General features: G+C 56.1%; 2 protein-coding genes across 4 annotated transcripts; one reads left to right on the plus strand and one right to left on the minus strand.

Annotated features, from left to right (window-relative positions):
* Positions 1-82: 82 nt before the first annotated feature.
* PSMA7 (proteasome 20S subunit alpha 7) lies at positions 83-5,621 on the plus strand. Its single transcript, XM_025864974.2, has 7 exons — positions 83-280; positions 2,230-2,356; positions 2,902-3,026; positions 3,678-3,800; positions 4,263-4,382; positions 4,981-5,043; positions 5,412-5,621. Exons 1-7 carry the CDS (start codon positions 185-187, stop codon positions 5,502-5,504), a joined length of 747 nt encoding a protein of 248 aa, XP_025720759.1. The 5' UTR covers positions 83-184; the 3' UTR covers positions 5,505-5,621.
* A 1,643-nt stretch (positions 5,622-7,264) lies between these two features.
* On the minus strand, positions 7,265-18,960 carry LSM14B (LSM family member 14B). Of its 3 annotated transcripts, XM_025864966.2 has the most exons (10): positions 18,659-18,959; positions 16,867-17,030; positions 15,479-15,614; positions 14,591-14,707; positions 12,365-12,532; positions 12,026-12,103; positions 11,642-11,803; positions 11,115-11,265; positions 9,055-9,240; positions 7,265-8,475 (listed from the first exon to the last, which is right to left on the minus strand). In XM_025864966.2, the coding sequence occupies exons 1-9, from the start codon at positions 18,783-18,785 to the stop codon at positions 9,069-9,071; spliced, it is 1,275 nt and encodes a 424-aa protein (XP_025720751.1). In that variant the 5' UTR covers positions 18,786-18,959; the 3' UTR covers positions 7,265-8,475; positions 9,055-9,068. The 3 variants fall into 3 exon arrangements, with proteins under 3 accessions (XP_025720751.1, XP_025720752.1, XP_025720753.1); XM_025864967.2 differs by lacking the exon at positions 12,026-12,103 and having other exon boundaries at positions 18,659-18,960; XM_025864968.2 differs by lacking the exon at positions 14,591-14,707 and having other exon boundaries at positions 18,659-18,958.
* Positions 18,961-19,752: the final 792 nt, after the last annotated feature.

Raw genomic sequence — 19,752 nt, forward strand, 5'->3', positions numbered from 1 at the left:
CCGCCCCGGCGCGCGCGCACGTCCGCCCGACGCCGCCTGACGCCGCCCGACGCCGCCCGACGCCGCCGTACGCCCGCAGCGCAGCGCGCCGCGGCGGGGGCGGGGGCGGGCGCAGAAGCGTCGTGAATCGCGGGCCTAGCGGCGGTGAGTGTGCGCTTTTCCCGGGCCCCAGCGCGCCGCCGGCATGAGCTACGACCGCGCCATCACCGTCTTCTCGCCCGACGGCCACCTCTTCCAAGTGGAGTACGCGCAGGAGGCCGTGAAGAAGGGCTCGACCGCGGTGAGCGGCGGCCGGCGGGGCCTGGCCCACGGGCCCGGCGTCGCGGTGGCGGATGCGGGGCGGGGGGGAGCCTGGGGACGGCCGTGCCGACGGCCCCCCCTTGTCGCAGGGGTGCGTCCGGTTCGGGTGGCTTTGTGGGGTGGGCACGGCGGCGTTAGTGGGACCCGGGAGCCGGTGGTGGTGCTGCAGGAGACGGGAGGGGCGCGTTTACGAGCCGCGGGTGCCGGGCCGGCAGGGAAGCCCGCTGGCGCTGCCCGCCGGGCGGCGGCCGCTCACCCGAGGGCGGTCGCGGCGGACGTGTGCTGGCCAGCGGCTTCAGGGTGCGTGCTGAGCTGCGGAGGAGCGGTGCTTTTCTTCCTCGGGTAGTTCAGAGTGTGGGAGCGGCCTAGGGGACGGCCATTTTGGCGGGTCACCCCTGCACGGCCCTGGGCCCTGCCCGTGCACCTCGGGCAGCAGGGAGGCCCGGGTGCTGGGCACCGAGCAGCAGGGCCGGCTCGTGGCGGGCTCAGTGAGTCCTTTCTGTGAGCAACTTAGGGGAACCGCACCCTGAGGTTCCCACTTAAGGACTTCCCCCGCTAGGGAAAGGGCTGTCCTCAAGGTCCGGGTGGGCTTCAGGAACCAAGGGAAGCGGGTTCTGTGTATCGGCGGTGCCGCAGGGAGCCCTCCACCGTGTTGGGCGGTGTGTTGATGCATTTTCCTGTTGGCGTCTGAGCACAAACTTGCCGTTTTGACCACCATTTGAAATTTAAATTCGGGATGTCTTTGAGACACCTGTCGGTTTGCTTACTGGTCAAACTGTATGATGGTCTTTGTTGGTTATTTTTTTTTTTTTTTATCACCTGTTGTTTCAGAGATTTGAGTCAGAACAGAGAGAAAGTATCCATAACTCTGAAGTGTAAAGTGTTTTTGCTTACTGAATCTTTTGTGAAATTAAGGTCCAAAATCCATCTTGTGACCTATCTTAAGTTAAAGAGCACTGGAAGCTGCTTGGGACATTCCCCCATCCCCTCGTACTCCCTCAGGCCAGCCAGGGTGGCTGGCCTTGCTTAATCCTCCCAGTGCCTCTGGGCCTGGTCCCCCCCCCCCCCCCAGGGAATTTAAGACAGGAGAGCCAGCCTCAAAATCTGAAACACTGCAAACCAGTACTTCTCGACTGCAAGGGGGTGGGGGGGGGCAGGATTTTGCACCCCAAGGGGCATTTGGCAATGGGTGGAGACATTCTTCTTTGCCCTAGACTGTGAAGTGCTACTGGCTGACCTTTAGGGGTACAGGTGGGGAGGCAGTCCCACTTCCAAAGAATCAGCCAGCCCCAATGCCCATAGTACCCTGGTTGGAAAATCTGCTCTAAGCTAAGTCTTGTTACTCTTCTAAGTGTTGTCCCATTCGTATCTGCTCCTGCCCTGATGAGGGACAGTTAACTGGCCATTGGGGATTTTTCCACGTTTTTAAAACATCCCTCTTAAATCTACAGTATCTGCTAATCACAGACAGCAGTTGAGTTCCCAGGAGGAGTTGTTATGGTTCTCCTGCCACCTGACGGCAAATCAGGCCTTCCCCACAGCTGTGCACATCAGTGTGTCATCGTGTAGGAGGGAGTGGGGTGGGTTTTAGTACAATTTCACAACTACAGAAACACTGCTTTCAGAGCATTTGACTTGAACGTCAGGGTTTCGGGCTTAAAAACCTTGTATGTGACTCTTTGATACAGTAGTTACTTATATTGATTGTAATTGAAACTGTGTATCAGTATGTTCAAGGCAGAGGACTGGGCACCCCGGTCATGACACCTGGGCTAGCTCTGCCAGAAATGGATCAGCATCCGTGATCTGCAGGTGTGGTGTCCAGCCCCAGGGTGTTCCCAGGACCAGGTTACCATCTGCTTAGTGTTCTGTGCCTCCTGGGAGAAACTCTTGTCACTTTCTTAAGTACCGTGTTGACTTTTATTGAAGGTTGGCGTGCGGGGAAAGGACATTGTTGTTCTGGGCGTAGAGAAGAAGTCAGTGGCCAAGCTGCAGGATGAGAGAACTGTGCGCAAGATCTGTGCGTTGGATGACAACGTCTGCATGGCATTCGCAGGTGAGTCTGAGGCCGGTGCCCTATTTTTCAGAGGTCAGTAACGATCAGCCCTTTGGAGGCTATCTTGGTGGGTTTGCTCTTGGAAGATACGGAAATTGGTAAACTAAAAATCGTTTTAAAAACAGTAGATTTGGACTTGTGGAAACAAAAAAAAGGCTTCACCATGCTTTCTCGGGGTGCCCTCTGGATCAAGGCCTGTGCTGTTGCCAGCGCGTGACTGGATCGTAGTTAAGAGTCTCGAGATAGGTTTGGCTTTCCATGGCCATGGCACCCTGCTGTGGGGGTGTGCAGGGTGCTCTTGCCGTTTACGTGGCTTCCTGCACTCCTCCCTGCAGGTCCACTGTAGGAGGATCCCAGTTCACCTGAGCTAAACTAGGGATTGACTTGCTTTGAGCTGCTCACACAGGCCGATCGTTGCACCCAGATGACCACAGAGCCAGGTGTCAGAGGAATGGTTTGAGTGCAACTTCTGTCTGGCCACGGGGCCCGGGCCATCCTCAGTGGGAGGTGAGGTGTGCGTCAGGGGGCGTTCTCTGCTCTTGCAGGGCTCACTGCTGACGCGAGGATAGTCATCAACAGGGCCCGGGTGGAGTGCCAGAGCCACCGGCTGACAGTGGAGGACCCAGTTACCGTGGAGTACATCACCCGCTACGTCGCCAGTCTGAAGCAGGTGGGCCCCCGCCTGTGGCTCGGCCCTGCCTACAGAGCCGTCACTGCTGTGCCACGGAGGGCCCTGCCCCAGTAGTTCACGTTACTGTGTGTGTGTGTTTGCACGTATCACTTCAGGGGAATTAGACTGCCCTGACTTTGTGCACAGTCCTGCTCTTTATTCGTACAAGTGTAACTTTCTACAGCTTACCCACTTCGGTGGCATTATTCTCATTTAGTGGCATGGGACAGTCCTGGAGGGAGACGGTAGTTTTTGTCTTGATGTCCCGTGTGACTGGCTAGCCAGCACTTGGGAGATGCTGAAAGCCACCCCCACCTCATGATGAAACGCTAGTCATTTTAAAACCAAGTGTAGCGAGAAGTGTTTGTTGTCAAGAGTAGTTCCAGTGGCCTTGGTTGTGCTCTGTGACACAGTTCCGCTCACAGGTCTAGCTTTCCCGTCTTTCTGAGCGAGAACGCACAGAGGGCAGGAGGACTGCTGAGCGCCGTGGCCTCGGCTCATTCGTCATTTGCGTTGCAGATAACCTGAGAGCATCTCCATCCCCTCAGTGAAACCACAGCTCTTCTGAATGCCGTGTGTGTTGCTTAGGGTGGGTTCTGGGGGCCTTTTCACGATGAGAAGGTAGCATTAACATGTTCCTTTTCCCACCAGCGCTATACACAGAGCAACGGGCGCAGGCCGTTTGGCATCTCTGCCCTTATTGTGGGTTTTGACTTTGACGGCACCCCCAGACTCTACCAGACTGACCCTTCAGGGACATACCATGCCTGGAAGGTGAGTCCCTGACCAGACAGGGTCTTCGGGTGGTCTTGCCAGTGAAGGAGGTTGCAGAGGCCAAGCTGGTGGCTCAAGGTGGCCTTGTCTTCCCAGTGCCTGTGCACACGTACACACTACCTGTCTGCTCCACGATATTTCTGCTGGTAATGGGAGCAAAGAAGTCATGACGCTTGCTCTTTGAGACAAAGTCCAAGCCACAGTGAGGCGTGGGGATACATGGCATAAAGTCAAATTGCACAGGTGTTTTCATTCATGAGAAAGAATCCCACTCTTAGTGAGGATCAGCACCAATTCCAAAAAGCCCTTTGGGAAAGGAAGCCATGGAGCAGGGCCTGGAATCTACCTGCTGCCAGGCTCCCTCTCACTGGGACCCATGGCTGGCCTCGGCAGCCATGGCCACGTTCTTGGGCTGGCTCTGGATTGTCGTGCCTTATACCACATGACACATTTTTGTTTCAGGCCAATGCCATAGGCCGGGGCGCCAAATCTGTGCGTGAATTTCTAGAGAAGAATTATACTGATGAAGCCATTGAGACGGACGACCTGACCATTAAGCTGGTTATCAAGGCCCTCCTGGAAGTGCGTTTGCATTTGAACACCTGGTGCTTGGGCTAGGCAGGACGGAGGGCACAGCAGTGGGCAGCTGGTGCACAGGCAGCAGGAGGGGAGGCGCCGAGAGTGTGGGCGGTGACGCTGGGCCCCTGAGGGCGTGCTCTGACTGGACGCTGCCCCGGTGCTCCAGCAGCTCCTTCCCGCGGCCAGAGCGATCAGGGACCAGGTCTGAGAGCACACAGGTAAGGAGAAGCAGAGGCAGGACAGGAACCACCAGGGGTGGACTCTGCCACTCAGAGCCCGCCCAGCCCTGCTGAGGTTCCTGCTGCCGCTGAGGTTGGGGAATTAGAACGGAAGACGGTGCCTGGGAGTCATGAGGCCTTGGGCTGCGCCAGCACTTCAGAGGTGCTGGCAGGTAAAGCCAAAGAGGCAGAGGGGGTGTCAGAAGGCCAGGCTAGGCTCCAGCTTTTGGGGCTTAGTGGTGGGGAGGGCTGTGAGCATAGCTGCTCTGTGGAAGAAGGGGCTGGGGCTGCAGGGTGTCCCACCCTCTCCCCTTAAGGGGCAGTATTTGAGGCATTTGTCAGAGCTGTGTGGCCATGTCTAACGTTATTCTCTTCCTTCCAAGGTGGTTCAGTCTGGCGGCAAAAACATTGAACTGGCTGTCATGAGGCGAGATCAACCCCTCAAGGTAATCACCAAGTTTATTTGCTGTCTTTCACTCTGGGGCATTCCCGGGGGTGGGGGGGGGGGAGGGACCCTTGTCCTGCAGCTTCAGTGCTAGGAGAGAGGTTTTCCCAAGGCCCCCCACAAATGATGTGCTCTTGACACACTGAAAAGCTGTCAGCAGCCCAGCAGATATGCTTCTGCTTTTCTGTTGCCTACAGGCAGGCTCAGACTGTTGTCACCTGGATCAGGTGCACCCAGCCTGGTTTTCCTGTAGAAGCAGCTGTGAGGTGCAGTCTGGCCCGAGCCCAAGAGTTCCCTCCCCAAAGGCGGCACTGGTGCTCTGGGGCACCTTGTGTGGCTTGGGGGCTAACTGTAAACTTTCTTCGGTAGATTTTAAATCCTGAAGAAATTGAAAAATATGTTGCTGAGATCGAAAAAGAGAAAGAAGAAAATGAAAAGAAGAAACAAAAGAAAGCATCATGATGATGAAATCTTAGTGATTTTCAAATTCAGATCATGGATGATTCTCAAAATGATATGTAGGCATTTCCATTCCATTTACTGTCCACGTGTCCTGCAATAAATTTCCGTATTTGTTAACCTTTTCTTAAAAGGATCTGTGTCTCGGTGGAATTATGACAGCTCCGTAGAGTGGAGTCTTCCCCTCACCTTGCGTCTCGGGAGTGCTGTCCTTAGTGGGAGCTCTCCTTCATGTTCCTTGTCACCAGGCTCTGAGACTAGCCACTGGTGGCGGGCAGGGCGTGTCCACCTTACTGGTTTGTGAGTCCAAGCCACTCTACAAGGGCATGCAGAGTGTGATGGCTTCTGTAGACAGAGGCACATAGCACTTCACATGGACACAGAAAACTCCCGTTTCCCTCCTTTAGAGGTTCTAACTAGACCGACCTTGTTCCTTATAGACGCTCACGCAAGTTCCTAATTCACACAGAACATGAAGGACACAAGCACGAGCAGCACTCAATTAAGTGTTTGAATTCAAAATTCTGCAGAGCAGCTGCTGTGAACAAGTCCTGTATTTCTGGTTTGTAGTAGATCAAGTCTTAACGTTGCTGTCCCCTCCTGCAAGATTCCTGGTGCTGACGGCCCCCTGCTCACTCTCTCTCTCTAGCCAGTGACTGCCCTGCTTTCGTTCAGCCTCAGTCCTGGCCCTCAGCTAGGTCTCCACAGGAGACTCTTAACCCCCTTCGCCCGCAGCTTTGCTGCTTCACGGGAGGCTCTGCTACCAGGCCTGCTGACAGAATCCCCTTCTGTCTCCCTGTGCCCCGAGGACGTGGCACAAAGGGCTCTGCTTCCCACTCAGTCTATAGCTTCTCTTGCTGAGTTCTCACTGAATGGCGCGTACACATTCTATCTTCTAAAAAGGAATAAAAAGGCCCAGGTAGATTTTAAGTTCACCATAAAATATGTAATTATTAAAATGTCAGTTTAAAATTTTCATAGCAAAGTTAGTCATAGTGGTAATCTGACTTGACTATATTTAGATTTGCTAGCAGAAATACCTGTCTAGTGCAACTGCTGAGTCACCTACTTAGTTTAGAATCAGCGCCCCGGCTACCTGCATCTAGCATGTACGCTATGGAAGATTTTCATTTCTTCTTGGCCACGGATGTTCCTTGTCGTACCCACCCCTGCAAAGGAAGGTTGCCAAGAATTTGTTGAAATTTTGAAAGTGACAATGGGGCCCTGATGTTGCAGGCTGACTCCCCTGCTGCCTGGTCCTGCTCTGGGTAGGCACGGAGGGAGATGCGACACGGACGGGATGGGCCTTATGTCGTCTGACACTGCTTTCAGAGTCAGCCAAACCCACGACAGCGAAATGGGCTGCTTTCATGCATGGTACTGGTGCTGGGGTCCAGGCCCGTAACAGGCCTGACGGTACCAAAGATGTACAAGCTCTGGGGAGCTTGGAGGTTGTAGGAAAGCAACAAAGGGACCACTTCTGAAGCAGGTTTATCTGTGAACTGAATTTTTTAAAACTAGTTTGTGTCCCAAGTGTCTGGAAAGCAGAGCCACTCATTCCAGGGAGGTGGCCCGCTGTGAAGTTGGGCTGACCCATGCCCTTTCTCCAGAGCAGCCAGGGCAGTCTCACTCGAACAGATGTCCCCCAGGATCCTACCAGCCTGAGGCCGGAACATGCCCCAGGACGGGCGAGTCAGACATGAGGTGACTCAGGCAGCAGAATCAACAGAACTATTTACTTTCAGAGCAGTGAAGAAGAAAAGTTTTAAAGGTTTGCATGTTTATTTATAATTACAATTTACATTACTCCAACAGAGCAGCCCATTGCTATGTTCTAATTCTTAGCCATTAAGTCCTAGAAAAATAAACCCAAGCTTTTACAGTAACTGAATCAATACAGAACTAAAACCTTTATAGCTATTTAAAGGGGTTTAGTTACCAAGGTGCTTATGTTCAACACAATGCCCGCTCCAGCAGAAGGGCGCATGCTTACACTAAAGGTCTGACCCATTTACTCATGCAACAAATTTATATTCCCCACCCACCCTCCACCCACGGTAAAACAAAAACACAACTATTTACAATTGAGAAGAAATATGTTCTTGGTCAACTGACCTTGCAAAAAAGACTGGCTCATTTCCAAGTGGATGAGACACTGAACAGTGGCCAGAGTCCAACACTGACTGGCCTGGGTCTGAGGATGGCAGGGGCAGGGCAGGAAGGATAGGTACCCCACAGGGGGGCTTGCCCTGGGCTTTGGCCCCCAACCCCGATTCCTATGGAAGTCAGGCTCTGAGCGACAGTTCCTAGCTCATGTTCAGGACCCCTTCCTAAGCCTCCAGGATTCTCCCTCTTCCCCGCCCCACCCCCCACCCCCACCAGCCCTCAACCTTGACATCGCCACTGGATGTAAGTAAGGGTTGTCTGGTTTGCTTATACAACATGATCCGTGGGACACCCCACTTTCCCTGCCCTAGGGCCCACCCCCATACACACACACTCCCATGCTGGCCCTGCCTGGCTCCTGAGACCCCACCTGTGCCCATGGGGGTGTCAGGCCAGCAGCACCAGAGGCCAGCTGGGTTATAGAGATAAGCTTGGCTGCCACATTGGCCAAATGAAATTTGGTTCCACTTTAAAAAAGTCAAAGCTGTCACAAAAAACAAGCCACAAGTGAGGATCAAGCTTTTGCTCTAGAAACCTTCCAAAATACCAAAACCTTAGAATTAGGCTGTGCGCAACTAAAGAGGAAAGACAGGCCAAGATACCTCAAAGAGGTTACCCACAAATACTTCCCCCAAAACAAGTGGTTCTAACTCAGACCACGTCCAAGTTCAGTTAAGTCCAAAACATAAGTAGTAGTACGGGAATTTTCCAAACTCAGTAAACAAAGTGACCCACGTCTTCCCAGTAAGTGCAGCGTTTTCCAATATCCTCAGACACAGCTTTGTTTCGGTGCGACTTCCACAGGCGCCTGCAAGAAGGGGACAGGACACCAAGTGAGTACGCTCAGCACGTTCCGCCAGGCTGCCACCCAGCATGAGCCAGGCACACACACTTCTCAGGGAGAACAGGGATGCTCAGCCCCCCTCACACTTCAATCAGGCCCAGGCTCCCCAGACTTTGCAATCACAACCAACAATGGAAATCATCTCTGTACACACGGGGGACAGGGAGGAAGCCCCAGGGCCCACCTGGCTGGGGCAGGTCAGCACCAGGCACACCTGCAACCCATTCACCGCCCAGACCCACGGGACACAAGTCACCGGGACCTTGCTGATGTAGTCTCAGAGTCCCTGCAGGCCGGGGCGGGGAGGCTGGCTTGGGCCAAGCTGTTCTTGCTGACCACACTGAGAACGCCAGGGCCTGCCCTCCCCAGGAGCCCCCTGCATGACTGGGAGGGTCTGGGCCCTCATCTTGGCCTGGATTCCTGGAGGCTTCCCCTCTTACTGGAAACCAGAGCCAGCCGTCTCCAGCTCCTAAGCTCTTCCTGCAGAGGCTGGTTATCAGGCCCTCCCACCAGAGGACCCAGAAGCTTCCTTCCCTCACTCACCTCGGGCTGCATCCTTACACCCTGCCAGTCCCAGCTCTGTGGGAGGTTGGGTTGCGACGGGTTGTACCGTTGCCCCTGCCCCCTCGAAATCCACCCCTGAAGCTACGGCCACGAAGAAACCTTCCTGACACCCCAAAGGTCTCTGTGTTGAGCTTCCGTTCCTCAGCCCACGTAGTCCGCCTGGAACTGAAGCACAGATAGGTGCATGAGGCCAAAGGCAGCAGGACCCGCTCACCACTTTCTGAGCCAGGCCCCAGCCTCACATAGCACGGGAGGAAGGAAAACCAGGCAGGGAGTGACTGCTGCTGGAGCCAGCAGGGGTGTGACCCAGTCCCGACCCTGTAGCCAGAGAGCCAACACCGCAGGTGCTCCCAGCCACATCTCCAACCAGGTCTGTTTCTCACTGGGCTAGGCTGCTCAGCGTCAACTCTCACGCCTTTATCAACAAAGGCGAGCACGTGACACTAGGCAGTGCCCATGTGGGTTCCAAGACCCGGAGCAGACCATGGACCCCTTCAGACAAGTTTTTAGGATGTGAAGAGGGGCTTGGGCTGGATGGAACAGGGTCTCCAAGAATGTGATGCTAATGCTCTGGGAGGAGTGGGGACATGCACGCTGCCCCAGCACCCTTCATACTGAGGATGCTGCCAACACCCACCTCTGTAGCGCAGGGGAGAACCCCCAAGTCTGTTCACAGGCAGCTCACAGGCCACACACCCAGCACTGAGCTTCTGTTCTACGGCCCCCACAGGCCTCACTTAAAAGAACCAGCAGCTGCACCCTTCAGCTGCCCAGGCCAACAACCCAGAGAGTTGTGCCGGTTCTCCCCACATCCAGTCAGCAAACCCTGTCTGCTCCCCCTTCAAAGTGCATTCACAAGCCAAGCTCTCTCCTCTACCACCACTTTCCACCCTATTCCCAAACACCCAGACTACTGCGAAAGCCTCCAGATGGGCCACCCAGCCTCACGCTTGCCCACCTTCAGCATGTTCAACAGAAACAGCTGAGGTGTCAGATGGCATAGTTCCTTGGCTCCGACCCTGACAGCTGCCCATGGCTCTCAGCACATGAGCTGGTCGTCACTGTGACCTACTACTAAGCCCCACACACACACATCCCCCTTCATCCCAGGCCGACTCTCTTGGACTCTGCTCCAGCCCGTGGCAGATGCATACTGCCTGCCTTGCCCCCCAGCAGCCTGTCTGCAGAAGCTTCCTTCATTCCCCTACACGCTGACTCCCAAACACCACATGGTGTGAGACCTACACACTCAATTTACCTTTACGCTCCCACTGCCCGGCCTCCCCCGGTCCCGTTCCCGGAAGCACTTCCATCCTGGATGTGCACGTTTTTATCGTTTTCTTCCCCTGCCAGAATAGAGACGTGGGCAAGCAGGAACTCCCAGCTTGCTCCGTGCTGTGCCCTTGACACCCAGCAGTGTCTGGCACTCCTAGTGCGGAACGAATGCGTCTGGATTTCCAAGCTGTGCCCACTCTACAGACTCCACTTATCGTCCAGCTTGTTCACACGGCAGCACGTGAGCACCAGCTGCGAGGCACTAAAAATGCACGACAGGGTCCCCAGCTGCCAGGAGTCAGATGAAAGAACACCCCAAACTGAACACGGGCCAGCTGCTGCGAGTAGCAAGGGCCTCAGGCCCCCAGAGTCCACGGGGACCCAGGAGCGGGCCAGGACGAGGTGCTGTGGAACTGAACGATGCAGCTGCTCAGCTTCGGAGGGTAGTGCCCAGCCCAGCCTTAATGGACAAAGGGGCCACAAAGCCAAGACGGAAGTCAGGGCTGGACCTTGGTCAGACCCCTCAGGTGCCTGTGACTGCTGGGGGTTTCCACATTGCCACCTGCTGGCGCCACTAGGCCCGATGTACCCACGTGGCAAAAACGTGAGTAGGATCCTAGATTGAGCCTGAACTTAGGGCTCAGGCTGGTCTTCAAAGAGAGCATGCCCTGGTCTCAGGAGGTCCGAGGCAGAATGAGGGTCTGGGCCTGCCAGCTCATCCAGGCCTCATGAGCCCCGAGCCCAGTGCCCTCCCAGCCCCTGACCTGGTCTTGAGCTCAGAGGAGATGTTGTCAAAGAAGGACTTGGACTTGTCGTAGTAGCAGTTGGGCCCCAGGTGGTCTTCCTCAGCAGGAGCCTCATCACTCTGGGTCACCACTGCTGGGTCCTTCTCGTCCCCCTTCTCAGCTCTGTCATCTGTGTGGAGAAGAACACACTGGGATGCCAAGAAGCAAACAAAGCACCCCTTCTACCAGAGTGGACCCTCTTGGCAGCTGTCCTCAAGCCTCAGAAGTGCTGCGGGGGGGGGGGGGGGTCTTCAGTTTTTGTGGAATCCCCTCCTTGAATCCTAACCAGTCCTGTCCACCCTGGGGCCACGTGGTCTGCTCCTCCTCCCGAGCAGTTTGCACAGGGCCCCAAGGCTCCTCCTCATTCAGGAACTCCTTAGGGGGCGCTGCTTCCACACTGGCCACTGGCCCAACTGCCCACCCCCTCCCCCCCGCCCGTCCTTCCTTGACCTGCTTCTACAGATACTCCTTGGCAGAGAGGGCAATTTCCGAATAACGACAAACACCTTTAAAATTCAGTTTCTTCTTAAACTCTTTGTCCAGCTCCTCTCTGTTGAACTGGGCATTGGCGCTCTCAAAATCAAAGTCGCCTTCAAACTTGATTGTGTTTTCTTTGACATTAGTCGGGCGGTTTTGCCCTCTGGAGCGATTCCTTGTTCGTCTGTTCCCTGTAAGAAAGGAAAGCCATGGCTGGTAAGCCACCAACCTGACATTACTCAGTGAGATGGAGGATGACAAGGAGGAAACAGAGCACACAGAAACAGACACTGAGCCCCAGTACTCCCTAAAACCGTCACCCACAGAGACGAGGCGGGGAGGGGCAAGCAGAGCACATCTGGACAGTTCGAGGCTCCCCAGAACTCAAGAACTCAAGTGGCAACAGCTGTTACCTGATCTCCTCCTCTGAGGTCTTCTGTTCTCGTCATTCACCTGCCCTTGACTTTGCACAGCTGCCGGCTGAACTACATCTAAGGCGCAAAAAGTAAGAGTAAGGCAAGCGCCTAGGGAAGCGGAGCCCAGCAGTGAAGCAGGGGAGCGCCCCCGCGGGGGACATGCAGCAAGGGGGGCCTGCCAAGCACATGGTGTTTAGGGTGGGGGCAGGGATCAGTGCTTTTTAATGGAAAAAAAAAAAAAAAGAGAGAGAAGAGAAAAAGAAAAAGAACCCCAGGAAGCAGCATGCCGCCCTGAGAACATGAAGCAAACTCCGGAGAACGAAGTGTTCTTAGTACCGCTGCTGGTCTTGCTGCTTGGCGGGGCGGGGCGCCCGTTGAGCTGCATCCCCGCTGGGCCCTTGCCAGGTAACAGCTTTTTGGCGTTCAGGTTATCAACAGAACCAGTCTGGACAGCCTGCTCCACCATGGGGCTCTTGCCGACTGGGACGGATGGAAAACCAGCTCCTGAGATGGGAGGGGAAGGAGGGCTTAAAACCAGAGAGGAGAGAACCTCACGCCCCTCCAGCCATTCCTTCTGGGTGTCATGCCAGGCAGTTGAAGGTTACCGCCTCGAGACTCTCCCAATCCCCACCAAACCTCCCAGACCACCCCCACTTGTCTAGCCAGGTGGTAACAAGGCCAGTTCATCCGGGAGCCCTGAGCCCCAGGATCCCCAAGCTAGGGAACACCGAGGAGAGAAAAACACTCTGCCAAAAACGAACACCTCCCAGGTGGTTTAGAAACAGCTTTCCAGGGCGGGGAGGGGGACACAGAAAATAAACGAACAAACAAACAAAGCTTTCCAAAAACCACAGAAGCTCTAACCCCAAGGGGGCTCCATGGGTTCCAAGATGCTGGCAAATTCACGGTCTGAGAATTTATTTCGTTCCAGTCCACGCTGGACAAGAACCATCCCAGTCCAGGATCTTGTAGTAAATACAGTGATCACTCTTTAAATTCTAGAACACTGTTGTGTCTGCTTGAGGAATAACGACATCGAAAAGGGTGCTGTAATAAAAGCCGACTACAGAAAAGTAACACATCCGGAAGAAACGAAGGCTCCCAGGCTGGCCCTGGAGGCGGGCCGCGTGAAGTCTGTTCCTACAACACTGCAGCCCCCAGCCCTGAGCACAGCAGCTGCGAGCTCAGAAGCCAAGCCTTGGAGGAGGTCTCAGCTCCCAAGGTGTCCTCTGAGGCAGGGAAAGGGAGGGGACATGCCACCCACACTGGCCCATCTCCTCTCCTCCCCTCCCTGCACAGTCTAAGTGGGGGGGGGGGGGGCAGGAGTGAGGGGGCGGTGCTGGGTGGAGGTCCAGAGCTTTGACACAGAAAAACTGAGCCCTAACCGCAGACGTAACTATGAGAGGCAGCCCGTCACATGTCAAGACTGGCTCTTTCACCTTTCTTACTGTCCATGTGGCACAGACACTAAGGCAATGACTGTGAAAAATCCCTTATGACCAGCACAGAAGCTACTCCTGGCCTTGCATCCTGGCACCCGCAGGCGCACTCAACAGGCATCATGCTAGACAGAGCACCCTCCCCGGCCTGCCACCGTGCCCAGCAGGGCCTTCCCAGAGACGCAGCCAGATTGCTCCTGTCACACTCTAACTTGAGGGGGCAAGACTCTCAGGCTCCTTTGCTTTTGAGAAAAACCAAACCAGTTAAACCATCTTGCCTTAGTAGCAATTCCACACAAACGATCCAAAGAAAGATGAACTGTTTAATACAAGTTTTAACTGGGAAAACACATTACTGCTTCTACAACTTGGACACACCGGCATCCACGCAGGAGCAGAAAGTGACACGTGCAAAATAACAGCCTGACAGTAGTTGTGTGCCACAGTGGAAGCTCCAGGTGCGATCTTGGACCCAGCCTCTGCAGTGGTGAGGGCAGAGCTCCTGTGCTCAGTCAGGGACATGAATCTCACCTCGCCAATGAGAACATCAGGAAAGGTCAAGAAGCCCCAAGAGGTGCCACAGCACAGCTGAGACAGGTGGTACACACCAGCATTAACAAGCTGTCATTAGGCCCACACCACCCACCTGGTCAACAGCTCGAGCAAGTCTCCCAATTTTAAAGGGGCTTCACATTATAAAGACACCTGAGGCCCCTGGGATGACTGACAAATGTGGCACAGAGATCCCAGAACAACACATGAATTTCTTAGAGACGCTCTCCTGCAGTCTCACCCAGCAATCTAGAACACATCTGGGACCAGCAGAAACCCCAGGGAAAGGCTTTCTGTACAGAGGAAAAGTTCCCATGTTCGGTAGTCTCAGTATTGGTCAAAACTGACCCTGGGCCCAGGGAGAGTGAACAAGTGCTTGGTCACTTCTTTCCAATCCCTTCTTTAAAACTCTGGGAGTTCATTAATAAATCATGACTATGTATTGAATCGAATGGGAACAGCTTAATTGACCCGCGGGCTTGGCTACAGCTACTGTCACTCTGGGCTACTGGTTTACCCCCTTGCTCTCAGGATGGCAAGACAGCATGCAGCTCTCCCAAACTGCGGTTACCCTTGGAAGTGAGCTGATGTGGCTCTGAGGACATGTCAAGCTCTGAGGCGGGCTGTGGAGATGGAGAGGAACTAGGGCTGGAAGCTGCGGCCGAGGCTGGAGGGCTCACCAGCTTCTCTAAAAGAAGACAGAGGAGAGAAGAGCAAAAGAGAAAGTACACAAATAAGTAACGAGACACTCGTCCTGTGTCTAGCAAGCTTGGAAGGAGCCAAGCAGTCCCTCGTAGGACAGTGGCTCACACAAACCTACTCTAGAAACACAGTGAGCCAGGCTGACAAGGGCACCCACACTAGAAGCAGCAATCAAGACAAGTTGATTAAAAAGTGACCTAAGAACCGGTCTACAGGGCCTGCTCACAGCCCTACGCTTGAATAGGAGCCTGCCAACTCCAGGGTTTGAACACATTGCAAAGCTGCTTCCAGGGCCAGGTAGACTCTCACTCTACACGTGCGGAAGAGAACCTCATTCCAGAGTTAGTTCACCTTTGGGGAAATAACTTTTGAGCAAAGCAATGACAAACGATTACCATAGATAAGATGTTGATTCAACTTTCGTATTTACAGGTTTACAGACGCACCAATAGTTAGAACTCATCTGTAATCGCACATAACACTTGTTTCTTATTGAAAGCAAATGTATCATGACTTACACCCAGACCAACATTTCAAATAAATTTTGATTTGATTCATCTGTTCCAAAATTCAGACTCTTTCACTCTCAATTAATTACTAAGCATTCTAACTAGTTGAAATTGCACTGAGTAATGTGCTAAGCATGTGATACAAACTGAATATCACAAGAACAGTGTCCCCACTATCAGGGTCTGTGGCCCCGCTTCCTGGAGGTCACAGTACCAGCAGTTTACCAGATAGAAACCAGGTTACTCACCTAGGCCCAAGGAAGCGGCATACTGCTGGCTAAGCAGAGAGCTGGCAGCCAGCTGGCTGTAGGGTGGCATCCCTCTGAAGGGGCTGTAAGGCACGTGTGGCTGGAAGGAGGAGGCCGAGCCCGAGCCCAAGGAAGACTGAGCAACGAGACACACAAATGAGAGCAGCACAAGGCCCTCCCATTACCCGCCTGGAAAGCACTGCTCAGACAGAGAAAGGCAGCCTGATTTGTCAGCTTGTATTCCTGGAGGCTGGGGGGCGCAGGTTACGTTTCCAGGATGATCTAAGGGAGCTCAAAGCTGCCTTTCCCACATTCCATACCCAGCACTGCCTGTCCAGGTACCCGAACCTCAATTTCCCCTAACTCAAGCCCTGTAATGACGCCCCACTGTCATCAAGCAGTTGAGCCTCTGTGTGGGTATGCCATCCTCGATTTGGCCCTGTCCCAACACACGGGAGCACAGCCGTGAGGTTCCCAGACAAGCACCCTTTCTCTGGTCCCCACACCTTCAGGGACACTGCTGCCTATTGCTTCCAAAAGGCCCCTTTGTCCCTCGAGGCCTGGCTCAGGTACTTGCCTCTTCCGAAGTCCCTGAGAACTCTCGCTGCAAACCTCTCCTAAGTCTGGCCTGGGACTCCTCCACACGTCCCAGAATCCCCCACACACGCTCCTATCTTCCAGGGAGCACCTCCCATAGTATGAACCTCAGAGGAGCCAGGGAATCTTTAAGTTTTAAGTCCAGAGAATATTAACTGAGGCTCCCTGGTAATCCTAGGCAAATTATGCCTTAATGGGAGCACCTGGGTGGCTCAGTCAGTTAAGCAACTGCCTTCGGCTCAGGTCATGATCTCTGGGTCCTGGGATCTGTCCCGCATCTGGCTCCCTGTTCTTTGGGGTGTCTTCTTCTCCCTCTCCCCATTGCCCACCCTCCTCCCTCGTGCTCTCTCCCAAATAAATAAGATCTTTAAAAAATAAACAAAAATTTTTAAAAAGTTATGCCTTAACACAGCAAGCAGGTGTATGGTCTAAGAATTGCAAATTCACTGTCCCACAACACTGGAATTTAAGATCTAGACAGTGTCAAGAGAGCAAGTCCTGCTGTCCCAACCCAAATGTGAAAACAAACAGAATTCCCCAAACACCCCGGACAAGACTAGACCACCACCCCCTTCTCACACAGAGAGTCTCCCTCCACAGCACACACTACCGCATGCTGAGATTAAGACATTTCGTAGGAACACCACGGCCTAGACAGAAATTAAACCACTTTTCACTAAAAGGCTATTCCTCGAGTTGAGCGCTCCCGCCAAACAGATGACACCAAGTTCCATTTGGAAACCAGAGCCTCTCAGAAACCGTGCCACAGCAAAGCAGGGCAACACACTTACTTGAACAATAGCAGGATCCTGAGGGAGTGTGTGCTGAGCTTTCGGAGGTTCACACACAGTAATATCTTTGATATCGCTTCCCCGGAAAATGATGTACTCATAGATTTCCTCTCTTGGGGGGGCCGGCCTATCTGTGGGACGGTCTTCAGTACCAAAAGACCTCACTTTGGAGTTGAAAGAAAGAACCGTTAGGTTATTGTCCTCGGCCAAGGGCGTTCCATCCACCCTCTCCACTGCTGCTCTCAAGCCTTCCACGACCGGCCCTGCCCCGCACACCATCCACAGCGGAGCACTCGCAGTTCACCTTCCGACAACTACCCTACACCCCCCAATTTCCAATGGCCAACACCTACAAGACCCCAGTTGGCAATGCTCCAAAAGGTTCTAGGTCACAAAGACAGGTTAACGACATCCGAGCCTGACAATCCCGTGAAGTTTAACATTCTCAAGTGTGAACACGGGAAGCCCAGTGTCCCCAGCAAACCAGGTCGGCTCTGCAGAGCACCACCGTTTACACCTGACTTCAAAGATTAAGCAGCCCGACAGCTGCTTTCTGCCTGAAGCCTCACCCCACGTCGTCACCCCTGGGAGTTTGTTTTGCTAGGAGGGAGTTGTTTGGCTAGGAGAGAAGCCTGGAGGTTGTTACCCTCACCCTCCCACAACCTGCCTCGGGAGGAGCTATTACAGAAACTCGGGCAGGAGCGGGCCCACAACCTGGACCCGCAGCACCAGCTTGTGTGTGCCCGAAGGCCTTCTCGGGGTTGTGGACCCTTACCAGCAGAGACTGAAGTCTCTCCAGGTCTGTCCCTCTTCGGTCTCTGGGGCAGAGCTGGGCTTGAAGCAGCCTCTACCTAACAGGAGCACAACTGCTGCCAGGGACAGAGACTCTGGACCTCAGTTTCTCCAATGGGGATCTCATGGCGCGCACACTCGAGTGCCAAGAGTACACGTCAGCACATACCCTTGTCTGTAACCCTGAATCCGCCCCCGGAGCAGTGCAAACGGTCTGCCCCAGAACTTGGGAGCGCTATGCTTTAGGAGATACTCCCAGAGTTCGGAATGACGGCGTCCCGAGGGCCTAGGGCTCGCTCCGAGCAAACAAGCGTGGAGGCTGAGCCCCGACCCTTAGAGGCCTAGCAAGACCCGGCGGACAGACAGGCTTCCTGCACCATCAGCTCCCTCTAAGAGGCAAGGGAACGACACTCGCCGTCCTCCCTGGAGAATGGAGACAAAGAAACTTCGGAGCCCGCTCCTGCCTCTAAAGCGGGGACAGGGTTCTGGACTCCTCTGGAGCCACAATACACCTTTCCGCTCCTGAGTCTCCCGGAGGCGTCGGCGGGGCCGCAACGTCCGCAGCAGGGCAAGAGGCAGCCGCCGACCGCCGCCCCCATCCCGGCAGGAGGTTCCACCAGGACGCGGTATTTGCTCAGGCTCAAGGCCCCAGCTGCTTAATAGGTTCCAGAAGGGCCTGCACGACTAGTGTTCTGCGGAGGCCCCGGGGAGCCTCGGGCCCTCGCCCCGCCCCTCCCCCGCAGGCACCCCGCTCCCCGCGCGCGCCCGGCGACAGCGGCCCCCCACCTGCGGAGGTGGGCTGCGCGGGGAGGGGGCGGCGCGCCGGGAGCCGGACCCGCCCCCCCCCCCCCCCCCCCCCGCCAGGCTGGGCGGGCCGGCCGCGCACAATGAGCCGCTGCCGGGGGCGGGCCCCGCGGGGGGCGCCGCGAGGGGCGGGGGGCGGCCGCGCGCTGTTGGCGGGCGGGGGCCGGGGCGGTTGGGGCGGCCGCGGGGCCGCTACCTTTGGCGAGCGCCACGGTGGAGTTGTCCGTGTCGATGGTGTAGAGGATGCCCTCGTAGCGGATCTGCGCCTTGGAGATGAGGCTGATCTTGCTGCCCAGGTACGGGGTGCCCGACGAGCCGCTCATGGCGGCGGCCGCCCGGCTGGGCCTGGCCCGCTCGCCTCCGCGCGGTCGCCTCGCCGCCGCCGCCGCCGCCCGCTCCTCCGCCTCGGCGCCTCCTCACCGCCGCCCGACGGGCCTGCGCTGGGACCAGCGAGCGAGCGACGGCGCGCGGCCAGGGGCGCTGAGGGGAGCGAGGGGGAGGAGGGGCCGCAGCAGCCACATCCGGGGCCTCGCGCCGCCACGCCCCGCCCCCGCACGCTCGGCACCCATTGGCTCGCCGCCCCGGCCTCCCTTTAAATATGGCCGCGCCGCTGGCCTAGGGGCGGGCCCCGCGCTCTACGCCTGCGCAACCAGCGCCGCGGGCCCGGGCGGGCTTTCCCTGGCTCTCCGCCCCCTCCTCAGCCAACTCCCGGCGGGCCCCGCGCGGGGTGGGAGCACGAGACCCGGCAGGCAGGCTCCGGGGTCGAGGGGGGTGAGGGGGGGGAAAGGGGTGGGAATCGGGAGGGGCGGATCGCGCGTGCGCGTGCCGGCTGGGCGGGGCCGGTGAGCCAAGGGGCGGGGTTGGGGGGCGGAACGCGTCGGCCTTGCCCTGGTCGCTGTGCAGCGGGCCTGCGAGCCGTGTACCCCCAGCTAGGCGCTCCCTCTGTGGAAGAGACCAGGACAGCTTCCCCTGCTCTGGGCTGGAAGGCCGCCCGGCTGGGATGCGCCCCGCCCCTTCTCCAGCACCCGCGGGCCGGAGTCCCTGCCCCGGGGAGGAAGGCGAGGGCCGGGGTCCCTAACCGCGACGTGGAGGCGGGGTTCGAGGTCCCCGTCCCGCGAGGTTCAGGCGGGGGGCCGGGAGTCCCTATCCCGCTGACTGAAGGCGAGGTGCTGAGGCCGGGGTCCCTAAACAGCAGCGTGGAGGCGGGGGGGCCGGGAGTCCCTGCCCCGCCGAGCGAAGGCGGGGTTTGGGGGTCCCTGTCCGCGACGTGGAGGCGGTGTTCGGGGTCCG

Source organism: Callorhinus ursinus, unplaced genomic scaffold, assembly GCF_003265705.2.
Source record: "Callorhinus ursinus isolate GAN/ISIS: 27379988/994484 unplaced genomic scaffold, GSC_fseal_2.0 scaffold89, whole genome shotgun sequence".
Lineage (NCBI taxonomy): Eukaryota > Metazoa > Chordata > Mammalia > Carnivora > Otariidae > Callorhinus > Callorhinus ursinus.

What these genes read in the sequence shown, in the direction of transcription:
- LSM14B (XM_025864966.2), bottom strand. Translation starts at nt 18,785, where the DNA reads ATGAGCGGCTCGTCGGGCACCCCGTACCTGGGCAGCAAGATCAGCCTC. An exon ending in AAGCAGCAAGACCAGCAGCG is followed by an intron (nt 12,104 to 12,364) that starts GTACTAAGAACA and finishes TTTGCGCCTTAG; the next exon opens with ATGTAGTTCAGCCGGCAGCT. An exon ending in ACCTCAGAGGAGGAGATCAG is followed by an intron (nt 11,804 to 12,025) that starts GTAACAGCTGTT and finishes CCTTTCTTACAG; the next exon opens with GGAACAGACGAACAAGGAAT.
- PSMA7 (XM_025864974.2), top strand. Translation starts at nt 185, where the DNA reads ATGAGCTACGACCGCGCCATCACCGTCTTCTCGCCCGACGGCCACCTC. An exon ending in CGTCTGCATGGCATTCGCAG is followed by an intron (nt 2,357 to 2,901) that starts GTGAGTCTGAGG and finishes CTGCTCTTGCAG; the next exon opens with GGCTCACTGCTGACGCGAGG. An exon ending in ACGTCGCCAGTCTGAAGCAG is followed by an intron (nt 3,027 to 3,677) that starts GTGGGCCCCCGC and finishes TTTTCCCACCAG; the next exon opens with CGCTATACACAGAGCAACGG.